General features: G+C 30.7%; 1 protein-coding gene across 1 annotated transcript; it reads right to left on the reverse strand.

The window, feature by feature from the left end:
* Positions 1-6,306: 6,306 nt before the first annotated feature.
* Positions 6,307-14,043, reverse strand: LOC114916559 (disease resistance protein Roq1). Its single transcript, XM_083073959.1, has 6 exons — positions 13,203-14,043; positions 9,765-10,878; positions 9,326-9,604; positions 7,716-8,372; positions 7,003-7,639; positions 6,307-6,923 (listed from the first exon to the last, which is right to left on the reverse strand). The coding sequence occupies exons 1-6, from the start codon at positions 13,694-13,696 to the stop codon at positions 6,871-6,873; spliced, it is 3,234 nt and encodes a 1,077-aa protein (XP_082930085.1). The 5' UTR covers positions 13,697-14,043; the 3' UTR covers positions 6,307-6,870.
* Positions 14,044-15,501: the final 1,458 nt, after the last annotated feature.

Consider the following 15,501-nt stretch of genomic DNA (forward strand, 5'->3'; position numbering starts at 1 on the left):
ACTGCTTATCAGAAACTGTCAAAGGACATTTCAAACACACAAGGGATGTAGTCACAGGACCATTAGTAGGGGTTTCAACAACTAAGTCAAACTCTAATAAAGACACAGGCAAATTCAATTTTTGGACACAAGAGACAGAAATAAAGGAATGAGTTGCACCAGAATCAAATAGTACAACAAAAGGAGTCTCAGCTATGAAACAAGTACCTTGTATCAAATTTTTTGACTGAGCAGCTTCAGCACCACTAAGAGTAAATACTCTCCCTACAGTCTTTGGACGCTCAATTTGCGAACCTGATCCAATAACACGTGTTTTTCGTGGTTCAGGACATTGGGTGATGATGTGACCCTTACCATTGCAGTTGAAGTAAGTAACCTCCTTGTCACGACACTCAGATTGATTTGACCAATACGTCCACACTTCCCACATCTTCCTGAAGGAGTGGACACAGACCCTCCAACACTTCCAGTAGCACTAACAGTGGATCCTCTTGTAAATGACTTGCTTTATTAACAGCAGCTTTATTCCTTTGAAATCTAGTAGGAGCGGAGTAAGGCTTACTCTTACCCGAAGTACTAGAACTCACAGTACGAATAGGACCTCCAACTCCTTTATAGAAAGCAACATGATCACGATTATCACGATCATAAATACTGCACTTATTGACCAGAGTGGGAAAGTGATATATCTCCTGATAGTTAATTGCAGTTTTCACCTCAGGACGTAGACCATTTACAAATTTTATGCATTTAGCCCTTTCACCACCCTCACCATGGTAGTGTGTACAATAACGAACCAAAGCATCAAATTTGGCAGCATACTCTGCCACTGTACTGTTCCCTTGATTCAGCTCAAGAAATTCTATTTCTTTTCGACTCTTCACATCATCCGGGAAGTACTTCTCAAGAAAAGACTTCTTGAAGTTGTCCCAATTCAAGTGCACCCCTCCATCAATCATCCTCCGAAGTGCTCATTCCCACCAAAAGTGAGCATCAGCAGTCAACATAAAAGTGGCCAACTTCACCTTCTCAGTAAGGGGACAATCCATGACATTGAAGATCTTCTCAATCTCCGTTAGCCAATTCATAGCAGCATCTGGGTCGTATCCTCCTTTAAAGGTAGGTGGGTGATTTCTTTGAAATTGCTCCAACCAGTTAGGAGCGACTTCAGCCCTATTGTTATTATTCATAGCTTGTGCTAATGCTTGAAGAGCATCAGCAATTGCATGATCATTTCTACCAGCCATAGTCTAACAAAATAATACAATTAATAAACATAATCAATCATCATACAAGCATACCAACAAGTTCCACAATCAATTCAGTCCATCATTCATATACCAAATAAGCATAGTAAACCAAATAAACATAGTAAACTCATAACTCACGGTCGATTAGATCGACCTGCTCTGATACCACTAAATGTGACACCCTCTACCTCAATATTAATATACAACAAATATAACAATAAAATTTTTCTTTTCTTCTTTTTGGTAAATAAAATCTTTCATAGTTTGGTACCATCTTTCATGTATAAACAATTGTTTCAAACATCATAAGGTAGAAGATTCACATTCGTAACTCATAAATCATAACTCCAAGGTACAAATTACAAAAGAATTTTCAATACAATTTAGTAAAAACAATAAATCACATATATATAATAATACAGGAAATATAAATTAACTCCAGTAAAGGTGGCAGTGCCTCCTGGTTAGGGTTTAATTTATACTTCCAAATCATGTAATATAACAAAGATGTACATTTTGGTTTTTTATCAAGAACGTTTAAAATTACAAAAGGAGAGAAAATTAAAGCTTTTAACACAATAACATCCCCAAAATAAACCTAGCTAAGCCCATGTCATATCCTATCAGAGCATGCCCAATTGAAGCCTTAAGCCTCATCAACCACATCCTCATGATGTTGATCGCCTGCAACATAATTTAAACACATACAAAAGCAACAAGGGAGTGAGAAACATCTCACTCAGTTTCAGGTGCAGAAATAAAGGCTAGATAGCACACACACACACAACATATAAATCACATGTAAATAATACACATAATAATCAATATCACATATATACTCATTTATCATGCTTGTGATGTCATGAACTCGACTCATAAATGCATGCATGTGGCGCTATAAGGAAGTTTCACATATCATCACTGGTGACCCTAAGGTACACCTAGTTACATCACTGGTGACCCTAAGGTACACCTTGTTAGCATGTTACGTCGTGGGTGACCATAAGGTACACCTAGCATGTTACATCGTGGGTGACCTGAAGGTACACCTAACATGTTACATCGTGGGTGACTCGAAAGTACACCTGGTTAGCATCGTTGGTATGCGGCCTAAGCGGCACACCTGGAGTAATATATGCATATGATGCATGTCATACATTCATTAATCTCATTGACTCAACACTTAACTTGTTACATAATTTCATTTAGTACATCATGTCCTCATTTATCATAGTCTCATAATCATATTTGTCTCAATAGTCCATGCTTAGGTCTCATGTCATTTGTCCATATTTCACATGGTCATGTCATAAATACTCCTCATAAGGTCCACATAGGAATTCACAGAGATCCAGAGAGCATTCTTTTTCATATTAAAACCCATTTATTATTAACATTAATTTCATATTCATTTATTACTTTCAACAAAGAACAAAGTAGAATAAATAGAAAATCAGACAGAACAACGGCACCTTCAACAAAGAACAAAGTAAAGTAAAATAGAAAATCAAACAGAATAACGGCAAGGGATTGGGATTACATAATCATTTATTATTTCCAACAAGAAATAAAGTAAAGGAAATAAGACAGAACAAAGGCAAAGGATTGGGGGCCAATCTGACAAACAACTATCCAACAATTATCCCCACACCCCTGAGCGAGGTTCTCACTCCCCCCTTACCTGGATAAGCGGAGTTGAAACTTGGGCAGAGTCTCCTCCTCTGGATTCCCTTTTTCTTTCCCTCTCTTTCTTTCTCTTTCTCTCTCTCTCTCTATCTCTCTCTCTCTCCTCTTTCTCTCTCTAAGATTTCACTTTCTTACTGAATATAAAATTTTTCACCCCCTGTGCCCTATTTATAGGCATACTGGCGCAACCGGAACGGCCCGTACTAGTTTCGGAATGGCCCGTTCCGGAACCTTCAAATGTGTGGAAATTTTTCAACTGGAACGGCCCGTTCCAGAATTGGAACGGCCCGTTCTAGAATTGGAACGGCCCGTTCCAGAATTGGAACGACCCGTTTCAGAATTGGAACGGCCCGTTCCCAAAAAGCAGAACGGTCCGTTTTGAAACCAGAATGACCCATTCCAAAACCCAGCAGAACGGCCCGTTCTACTTTCAGAACGACCCGTTCTCCCTTCCAGAACGATCTGTTCCAGGCCCGTTCTGGGACAACCAATTTTTCCTAATTTCCTTACTTGGAACGGTCCGTTCCGGTACCCAAAAATACCCCAAAACTTTAACAAAATTACAAAAATGTCATAAAATAATAAAAAAAATATTGGGTGTTACACTTCCTACCTCACAATTCAATTTGCTACCAATCAGCCTCATCAACTGACCTCCCTTACATTAGTGAGTATCCAACAAGAGAAAAGAGAATCCCTTCGTGCCTTTATGGATTGTTTCAATAAGGTAGCTTTGGAAATCAAAGATCTTAATCTAGCTGTGGCCTTACACCACTTCACAACGGTGTTGAGGCCAAGACCTTTCATCAACAGCCTTTGTAAAAAGCCATTGCATCACATGGATGATCTTAGACACCACGCCAACAAATATATGCAAATGTAAGAGTTATCTGACTTTCATAACCAAGCTCAAGTCGACACATCCCCAATAAAGGCTGATAAGTCGATTGAAAACTCCTTCAAAAATCAAGGAAAGGAATAGTTACTACAAGATCGGCCTGCTAGGGGACCGAGATACTCCCAATATATGCCTCGCAATACGAGTTGTTCAAAGATACTAGAACAAGCCCTTGCGTTAGAAATCCTGTCAATCCTAAAGCATGCCAACCTCCACTAATCAAGAGTAGACTCGTCCAAGTCTTGTCACTACTACCGAAATAAGGGACACTTAACCGAATAATGTACGACCCTCAAGGATAAAATTGAAGATCTAAAAAACACAAGGTCAGTTACGAGACTTTGTCGTTCAACCACCTTCAAACTGAGAACGAGATATTGATCGTCCTTAAATCCGCAATCAAGATGATCATAGAAGAACTAACACTCAAACCCACAGGGAGCATAGCCAATCAAGAGAAAGAAAAATAGACAAGTCTCATAATCAGTCGAGACATGTCATTAACATAATAATAGGTGGGTTCACTGAAGGAGGCTCCACCTTATTGGCTCAAAAGCGACACTTGAGAGCCGTCCACACAGTACATGTAGTTGAAACCCGAGTCGTTCAAAGAATGTCGCCAACAACATTCATGGACAATAACTTCAAGGGAATAGACCTAGTGTAAAATGACCCATGATCATTAGTATCGAGATCCCCAATTATATTGTTCGAAAGACTTTGTTTGACCAAAGGAGTTCGACTGATATTCTTTACTAAAAAACTTTCGGACAGCTAAGTATATCCAAAACAGAGTTGATGCCATACGACAAAACCCTAGTTGGTTTCTCGGGCAAACGAGTGAACACTTGTGGGTGCATTACCCTATTCACTTTCTTTTGTTTTGATGAGAGGGAACATAGAGATGTGAAGGTGAAGTATGTGGTGATACGTGCACATACACATTGTACAATATACTTCTTAAGGCAATCGTACTAACAACAACTTGACAATGAAATTCCCTTCGAATTTGTGCATTTACCCATCTTTACTATAATGAAAGTCCGCCACAGTAAGTGTCCTCTCAATTTAATGTCAACGGTTACTGTTTCATACCATCAAAACAAAATTGCTAAATGTTGTTTTCAAAAGACAAAGTCAATTTTTCTTTCCATTCAATTAAATAAATATCATCATTCAGCTTCCCTTTTGTTTGTTTTTTTTATCCTCTCGTCAAAGTGAGAAAGTTTCCGTGCTTTGCTCATCAAAATACGTTTTTTATGATTATTATTTTTTTAATGTTTTTTCTATCAGCTTGCATGGCAGAATTTTTTACACATATTATTCTTTTAAAAAAGAATTACCCAACTGGACCTCCACCATTTATTTACCTAAATATAACATTTTACTGTGTAGGTTCATTCGATTCTTGACAAGTCGAATTCTGACCTGCATGCTAATATGCCCGACGTGTTTCAGCTGCCGGAATTCGATTTTCGAGAAGTTGAATTTCAAACAGCTTTTCTTATTTTTATTTTTTAAAAAACGTTAAAATAAAATTCATTAATTATATAATTAAAATTAAATTTTATAGTATTATAATAAAATTAAATTTGTATATAAAATAAATATTATGTTTATATATTTATTTAAATATTTAAGTTTGTGTTAATAATTTTTAATATTAATATGATTAAACTTTTTAGAATAAAAATATTATTTAAATAAATAAGGTAATTATTATAAAATATTAATGTTTATTAAGTATTATAGTTAATTATTTATTAAATAAAATAAGTTAATTAATAATAAATATTAATGTATTAATATTAATAAAATTATTTAATAAAAAAAGGTTATTCCTAACATTAATTTAGAAATGATACATTGAAAAAAATAAGTTGTAGACTACATAAATCAATGACAATCATGAACAATGTTTGAACATCTTTTTCTTGTGTAATTAGAGGTGTGATAATAAAAACAATATTTTATACGACTTTGTTATTCTCTAATATCTGTTCTTATTATGCTTAACATGGATCGACCTTTAGAAGTTTTTTTCAAATCCGAATTTAGACATAAAGTTGGACTAATGTAAGTTGGTTAATAGTCTTTGTGTCTCAATTTTCTAAATTGTCCTTCATATACCTCAGAGATTGTATTGAAATCTTATAGGTAGGAATCTGGTATGAAACATATGAATTATAAGTAAGCTGGCTGGAGCAATGGTGAACCAGTCCAAAAAAATAGTGAACCAGTCCAAAAAAATAGATGTTTTGAAAATTGTTTTCTAAATTAATTATGCACTAGTTAGACAGCAATCAATATCTCATTTAAGTTTCGGAAAATAATTTTGAAACCAAAAAACATAATCAATTAAGAGATATTTTGTCATTCTATAACTCTTTTTCTATTTTCTTGAAGTATTCTAATCAAGTCCTTCAGAAATAAACTTTAGTAAACAGAGACCAAGAGACAAACACTTTTAAATGTGTCAATGAAAAAACAAATATAAGAAAACACAAAACTGTTTTTGAAAACAATAACCCCACATGTATTTAAAAAAAATCATGTCTAACAATTCCCGATGATTCAGAGTTTCACAATTGGCGATTTCAAATAAAATCTTAATTTCTACAATGACACATAATGCAACAAAAATTACAATCGGAAATAATTTTACTTCCATGCATCATGGAGTAGATGCAAAGAAATTCTACTTCAATTGTTCTACCTATCTCTCAGTCTGCAACAAGTTAAAATTTTCTCCTAGTTTTGACATTCAGTTTTGATTTATGTCTGTGCTTCCTTCCTCAATGATATTGCTTTTGGTCTTACAATCCATGTTCCTTTCTGATTTAGCAGCAGATACATTAGCAGATACATTAGCAATTCAGATGTCTGTGCTTTCGCTGAACAGGTTCTTCTTAGTTTCCAAACCTCCTTCAACTTCATCAACTTTATGCAATTCAGATGTCATGGACTCAATTTTCATGTTTGCTTCAGTGTAGTAGTCCCTACTCTGATTAGTGAACTCCCTTGAAACTTCTGACATCAGGGTTCCAATTTCTCTCTCTCGGCCTTGACATTTTCCGAAAATGCTCCATCTAAACCAAAGTATAACATTGATGTAAGCAAAACTGAATTTAGCAAAAGGGCATAGAGGAAGAACAAAATACATTTTACCTTGCTCATTGGAGTAGTCAATAGTGTTTTCTGGTTCTTGTCGATCTGAATCACTATACACATAATTCAAAGGTTGTTGTTGTTGTATATCAGGTGCCTCACCAAGCAACACAAACTTTTTTCCCACGTCACTTGTATTATTGGAAGTATAAGGATTTGTGAACCGAACATTCTCCATTCTACTAAATCTCCGATTTACATAAACTCCGATCCATTTGATTACTCCTCCCAATCTACGTGAATATTTTTCAGGTGATGTCATCACAAACGAAACCTTCCCATGAATCCACTCATTCGTCTCAAGTGCTCTTCTAATATCGGAATTCATAGGATGGTGAAAATGATTTTGAAGATTGAACATAAATATATGGTCATTCTCAGAAATGCAAATTACATTATACCAACAGAAACAATTAACACACAAGTCAACATCATTGATTCTAGCAAAGAAATTCAAATTCACATAGAAAGGAGGCTTGATATTGCCCAAAACTCCAGAAACAAAACACACAGTGAGAGAGGGCAATTCATTACGAAACCAAAAGCAAAGAGAGTTTCCCTTGCTAGAGTGGTCAAACAATTCTGGGACTTGTTGACATGGTAGAATATAGTATAATATCGTAGTAGAACTAATTGCCTGTCAAAAATTTCAGAGTGAGATTTTGGAAAAAAATAAAAGTAAATGTAGAGAAAAATACAGAAGAGAGACCAACCCGTGTGAGTAACGTGTTTAAAATCGAACAATCAGCTTCCACTAGAGTGTTTTGTGCTGAGAAATCAGTTATGCTTGGTGGAAGACCTCTAATTTCTTGAAGCTGCTTGCAATCATAAACATGTAGAGCTTCCAAGAAGTGACACTCTTCAATGCACGCGGGAAGGATTGTCAAATTTGAGTCTTGTAAACATAATTGTGTCAAATTGGGAAAGATCTCATGCAACCTTTGAACGAAATTGGATGGATCATTACTTTCAAGCATTTTGCATCTTTGCAAGGATAAGATTCGAAGCCCTTCAAGATTTTGCATTGATCGTGGCAGATTTTTTATGGAAGTTCCTTCCAGCTCAACAAATTTTAATTTCTGCATTGGTGCCAATATTTCTGGAAACACAACAAGGCTACTACAGTCTCGAAGACAAAGATGCTCTAGAGATGTCAACTTTATACCACGTGGACCAATCATGAGCTTGGTACATCCTTCAGCACAAAACTTTTGAAGATTATGTAAAGACCCAAGAGAATCATGAATCTCAATCAAATTTTTGCATTCAGCAACACACAACTCTGTCAAATTTGGGAAGCCAGACATGTATGGTATTCGTCTTATGTTCTTACAACTTCTGAGAATCAAGTGTCTTAAAACCTTTGAATTCTGCAAATTAATAGTTATCTATTAATATATGATAGAATAGGACAGAATAATTATTCTATTATATTATAATCGGTTATTTGTGGTGCCAAACTGATATTATATCATATCATAACCTATCTTGTTAGTCCGTTATATATTTTATCCTAAGGTACTGGGTTAGGAATATACTGCAGAATATAAACTCTCATTCTTCCCTTCTCTATGTATTATGTCATATATTATTATTATTATTATTATTATTATTATTATTATAATATAAAATAAAAAATATAATAACTATAATATATATATATATAATATTAAAGATTAATTTATAATGTTACCAAAAGATATTAATTTATAAAATATATGATAATATATATCATATAATATTAATTTATAAAATAATATATATAATATCATATTAATTTATATATTTCTTTATATAATATATATTATACAACTTACATTCAACATTTTATTTTATATGTAATTTTGACATATAAATACAAATATATTTTTGAATAAAATATTATGATAAAAATTTATTATTTAATTAAATAGTTTTAATAAAAATTATTTTAAAATAATTATAGTTTTAAGAACTTTATGTAATTTTAAGAAAAGTAACTATGTAAATAAAAAATAACTTTATATTATATAGTTAAAATTATATTTTTAATTTAAAATTTTAAAAACTTAATTTTTTTACTTGAATATAATTTATATAATGTCTATTTGGTTTATATTATATGCATAATGTATATAATAATGCTATCTAGTTTCTTATTCCTACTCTTATCATATCTTATTTTTATCCTAAATTACTCTTTTTTCATATCTTAACCACTAAGCGGACCATTGAATTCAACAAATTAATAAGTCAACATTAATAGTTTCGAAACTCAATTATAGTGAGTTTAATAACCAAAAAGTAATTAAATGTTACATTACTTATAACTAGTAGCACATACCTGAAGTGGTTTATCCCATTGAAAGAAACTGAATGACAAATTGAGTATGACAAGATTCTTCGAACAAAAATTAGTTGGTAAAGAAGATTCAGGGTATCCCAACCATTCCAACACTCTCAAACTGATTGGAAGATCTTTAGGACATCTAAAAAAGGCAACATTCTTTTTTATAAGCAACATTTGTAAGTTTTTCATTTTTCTAAACACCTTTTGATTGCATTGCACTTCTTGATCATCATTTGGCATGTCCAACATCATCGCTTCAATTTCATCATTTTCCTTTTAAGCCAAAACCACAAAGGAACCACAAAAATTAAAACTTAAAGAATATAATTGTTGTGTCGGTTCTTATTAGCAAAGGTAAATGACCATAAAATATTGTACAAATTCAACTAATGATGTAATAAAAGAAATGGAAAGGGAAATATATAACTCATACCGATTGTTTCTCCAAAACACTAATAATGTCCTCGTAAAACCACAACCTATTTCGTTTCTGAGGCCAATTTGATTGTTGTCTAACTATTTCCCTTCCCATAGATCGAATCAAGTCATGCATTATCACAAATTTTCCATCGTGTTTGTCAATTTTAACAAGTGATTTTTCTTCCAACACTCTAATACCAAATTTTGGATGAAAACCTCTTGCCTCAAGCATATTTGTAGCATGTCTTAGAGTGCATCCTCGGAAGAAGCAAGCTATATCAAGAAATATTTCCCTCTCATTAGTATCCAAGCTATCATAGCTAACTCTAAGAATTTTCTGAATATCTCCATTTGGAATTTTGTCATATGCTTTTAATGCAGAATCCCATTCATCTGATGTTTTACCCAACAAGTTTGAGCCTATTATTTCCAAAGCCAAGGGAAGGCCACGTGCATAATATATGGCACGCTTTATGATTTCCTTGTAATTTGAATCAACTTCTTTGTTTCTGAAAGCATTCCAGCTAAACAATTTATGAGCTTCAATATCATCCAATTCATTGACCTCAAATAGCTTTTCAACTCCATGAATATCTAACAAATGCTTATCTCTTGTTGTTATAATAATAATGCTACCTAAACCAAACCAGTCAAGTCCTCCAACAGTTGCTTGCAATTGTTCCTTATTGTCAATATCATCAAGAACAAGAAGAACCTTTTTTCGACAGAGTCTTTGTTGTAGTATTGGAATTCCTTGATGTACATCTCCGAACTTGACATTTCTCTCTCCAATTAATTCTGAAAGCATTGTCTCTTGGATCTGCAAAAGGCCATGTTTTGTTGATGAATTTTCTCTAACATCAGCAAGAAAGCATGAAACTTCAAACTGATCTACTATCAAATTGTATATGGCACGTGCAAGGGTTGATTTTCCTATACCACCCATTCCATGAATTCCAAGCATAGTCACTTTGTTTTCAATAAATGCAACACCCATTAGCCTTTGTATCTGTTGCATCCGAGCTTTCAAACCAACAGGATAATCAGCAATATGCAAGGGAGATCGATTAAGCTTGCTAGAAATATCTTCTGTGATCTTTTTAATGAACTTAAACTCATATTCTTTCCTGCCATTAATAAAATTTAAATTAAATTAATGCGCCAAATCTATGGCTAACTAGTTTCCCCCGCAATTGACAACTATTTTAGTGTCATACATTTTGGCACATGAAAGGGGATTGTTGTCTCATTAAAAAAACAAAATTTCAGAGATTATTGCTATATGAGCAAATAGTGTATGCACATAGTGTTATGAGAGTTGAATGATAGATAGCGCATAAAAATTTGATATTTGCTATAACCACATAAATGAATATGTGGCGATAATGGTTACAAATTCCTACAAGATCAAAGATACCTTTCACTATAAGAAATAAAATAGTGAAATATGTAAAGTGTCATTATAGATATAATAAATATAGGTATAAATTTATTTGATATATAATTACACATAATTTTAATATTGATTTTAAATAAAATTTAATAATATATATTATGTGTCATTATAATTTATATTTATATTATATATATATATATATATATTGTATTTATAGTATTGATAAAAATAATTTTTAGTGATAAATATTATATTATTATAAAATATGTCATATTTAATATTATAGTTTTCCTTGGTTATCTTTGTCAATTGATCATCCAATATCCAAGTTTCAACAATTCTGATTCTTATCATTCTCGTTCATTTCTTTACTTTCTAGCTACTTGGCTAGCTTATAGTAGGAAAAAAATGTTAGTAACATTTTATTTTAACACATTTTCTTTGTAATACTCCTTTTATTATTAATTAAAATTTATTAAAAATCATAAATTTTACTCATTCAATAAATTCCCACTAATAATAAAGAAAGTATTAAAAAGTGAATGTTAGAGTGTTTCACGTACATCCAGTAAGTAATATATATTTGGTTTATACTACTCTAGCTATCAACACTATATAGGTATAAAAAGTCAAGGTTAAAATTTTCAATTTTTCCCTGAACTATTTGAGAATTTTTTCAGTAGGTTTTTAAATTAAAAAAAAAATTACAATTTAACAAGTTTGTTTAACCATATTTTTAGTAGCATGTAACATTGATGTCTTGAGATATAGTAGCATTTTAACGGCTAACTTCTTATATTTTTTTTATGTTTATTCTTGAAATATTTATTAAGTTTTTTTTTTTTGAAATATTTATTAAGTTTACTTTTTACATTTTTTGCATAAGGTCAAAATTTATTATTATGTTTTTTTAGTATTTTTTGGATATATTTTTATATTTTTTACAATGTTCATTTTAAACATTCTACTATTTACATTATTTATTTTATTATTTTTGCATTGTACTACGTGATATTGATAATCAATTTGTACGCTAAAACTAATACATACAAATAAACATAATAAATATTATAACATCTATATTTATATTATATTTTGAACTTCATTGACAATATGTTAATATAGAATGTAAGGTTAATAGTAGAATATACAACATGTATAAAAAATTAATTGAAACTTAAAAAATGTAATAAAAATGTAAGATTTGTAAATTAATTAAAAATAAAATAATATTTACCTAGAAATAGTTTTATGCATTAAATAAAGTTAAAACTTATACAAGAATGTCATATAAACATGTTCATTTATGTATATTATATCTATATCAGCTCATTCAACAATTAATTTTATCAAACACTTGATATTAAATAAGTTAGCTTCACAATTTTTATCTATACCAACGAGGTTTTTTTTTTTGCTAGTTTTTTAGATTTTAACTAATTTTTCATGTACTTCTACCGAATGTAACCTAAGAAACATATCCCAAATCAAGTATTTTAAGTACTGCTTTTTCATATTATTTGACGAGTATGTTTTAAACAATTAACCAACTAAAATTCAAAGTTAACATGATTTTAAGGATAATTATTATGAAAATTAACAAATTTATCCTCTATGTAAATTGTAATTAAATGATAATATAAAATTATTTTACATTATTAACATATCACTATTAAACTCTTATTCAACTATGTGTTTAACCATTTTTTAAAGATGTATCACTACCCAAAAAAAAATGCATAGTTTCATTATTATATTATTGCATATAACACTACTGATATTAAAAATAAAAAAAAATAAAAAAAAAACATAGACAAAGACATAAACACTTCTTCCTAGAACGGAATCTTTATTAACTTTCATTGGCGAATGTAATTACTAAGAATCATCTCTCAAATCAAGTATTAAAAGTACTACTAATTTTTCATTTTATTGACTTATGTGTTTAACCTATTCAATGCATTGCATATTACTTAAATAATAAACTAAAGAGGAAACAATAAAAAAATAAAAAATAAAAAAAATAAAAAATAAAAAATAAAAAAGGTGCGTTACCCAATTTTGAAATGCAAACCAGACAAATCAGCCACTTGACGCAAAGCCAACCTCCATTTTTTTACTTTCTCAATATCATCTTTGAATCTTCCACGTTCGTGCTGTACAAACGCATCTTTGTAACTCCCTTTTTGATGTCTCACGTGTGATGGATCAACATCATAAAACACTGGCAAAATCCACATGTTTTGTTTCGTGTAACACTCAAGGATCAGGACAAGCTCATTCAAACAAAAAGTTGAGGTGGCATAGTTTTTGGAGAAAATAACGATGGACATCCTCGATTCTTGTATTGCTTTGCGGAGAGAAGGTGTGATTTCTTGGCCTTTTGGTAGAACATCATCGTCAATGAAGGTAAAGATTCCCCTTTGACTCAAAGCACTGTATAGATTACCAGTGAAACCATAACGAGTATCCTCACCTCGAAAACTAAGAAACACATCGTAAGTGTATTTGGATAGAGAAGGAGAAGAGAATGATGCATGTTGCGCCATTGTCAAATTCTACGGACACAGACTCCAAAAGGGTATATATATAATGAGAACGATTACTGTTTCATACCATTGAAACGATGAGATAAGAGTTGTTTTTAAAAATCATTTTTTTTATTATTTCTTCAATTAAATAAAAAATCTACTTCATTTCCAAGCTCTATTTTGTTTTCTTTCGTCTTGTCAAACTAAGTAAATTTCCGTGTATGTTCATCACAATTTACATTGCTTTTCTTATGTCTTTAATTCTTCCTGTTCCCACTGTATTCTTGTCGTCATTCCATCATGTACTTCATTTTAAATCACATGCAAAAGGAATTAATTATTTGGTCTTTGAACTAGTGTGTTTAATCTATTACTATCGAAAATGATGTTCATTATAATTATATATGCTATAGTCATGTAAATTGACTGTTGTATTTTTTATATTATTGAATTACGTGTTTAATATATTTCTTTTCACGCTAAAATAATGTTCATTATTGTGATCACGGTGCCTTTTCACTTTAAATAATATTCCCTATATATGCTATAGATAAAAGAAGTTTTCCCCGCTTGAGAGTGATCACGGTGATTCAAGTTTTGTTTGGTGTATAAGAAATAGAGTGGAAAAGAAAAAAAAAATAATAATAAAAAGTGACGGCATTTTATTGTAGAGAAATAAGAAGAGAAAAATAAAATAAAAAAGTGAGACTTATTAGTAAATTATTTTTATTATATTTCTCAGTTATTTTTATTTATCTCTTCAATATTTTTATTAAATCAAATATATTTATTTTTAAATTATTTATCACCTATTTTTTTATTTATTATTTTTCTAGTTTTGCAATAGAAATTGACATCGTTTTGTGTGTTTCCCAACACACGGAGTATTCGACTTTTCTTTCAATAAACTTATCCCTCTACGATTATACAAACTTATCCATATATAAGTGCTCCTACTTCCTAGCAAGTTGTGTAAACTAACAATTTTTTTTAATAAAATGTACTAGAAAAGTGAAACAATTTGACAATACTTTTTTATACTCGCAATGTGAAAACACAATATTTTTTTTTAACAAAATGTTCTAGTAAAGTGAAACAATTTCACAATACTTTTTTATACTCGCAATGAATGTAAAATTTTCATTGATTTTATAGATAGTTATTATCATTATTAGAGCCTTCTTTACGATATTTTGTTTATATCCAAACTATAAACTTGAAATTTTATTCAAAGGATAAGAATTCATTTTCACTAGAACTAACATATAATGTTGGTAGAAAGTTTTATAATATGGTATTTTTTTTCGCTCCTCATTATAAGACATTTATACTAGAATTACACAAATCAATATAAATAATTATTTTTTATTGATTATATTAATTTTACTAAAATAAATCATAATATCAAATTATTCTTCTTACTTTATAAGTAATGTATATTTATATGTTGCATGTGTCTATCATTCCAATAAAAAAATGTTATTATAAAAATAATTATATAATGACATACACTTTATAGTGATACAATACATGTTATTGAAACTAATTTTATTCATACAATAAATATAATATATGTTAGTATACGGTTAAAAAAATGTAAAAATAAACTATAATAACACACAAAATATGTTATTAAATCTCATTTAAAATTAATATTACAATTGTGTATAACTATATGTTAAATAAATATATACTTACTATATACATATATTATACAATAACATTTTAATATGTCAATATATATAATATTTCTTATGGTGTGAATGGAAAGAGATACTTTATAACCATATTTCTTTGTTTAGATTAAGGTTTCTTGAATTTAA

This window comes from Cajanus cajan, chromosome 1 (assembly GCF_000230855.2).
Source record: "Cajanus cajan strain Asha chromosome 1, NIPB_CcT2T_4, whole genome shotgun sequence".
NCBI classification, from domain to species: Eukaryota; Viridiplantae; Streptophyta; class Magnoliopsida; order Fabales; family Fabaceae; genus Cajanus; species Cajanus cajan.

Coding starts and splice junctions, on each gene's coding strand:
- LOC114916559 (XM_083073959.1), bottom strand. CDS start 13,696: ATGGCGCAACATGCATCATTCTCTTCTCCTTCTCTATCCAAATACACT. Junction 7,640..7,715: donor TAAACACGTTACTCACACGG/GTTGGTCTCTCT, acceptor AATTTTTGACAG/GCAATTAGTTCTACTACGAT. Junction 6,924..7,002: donor TGACTACTCCAATGAGCAAG/GTAAAATGTATT, acceptor ACTTTGGTTTAG/ATGGAGCATTTTCGGAAAAT.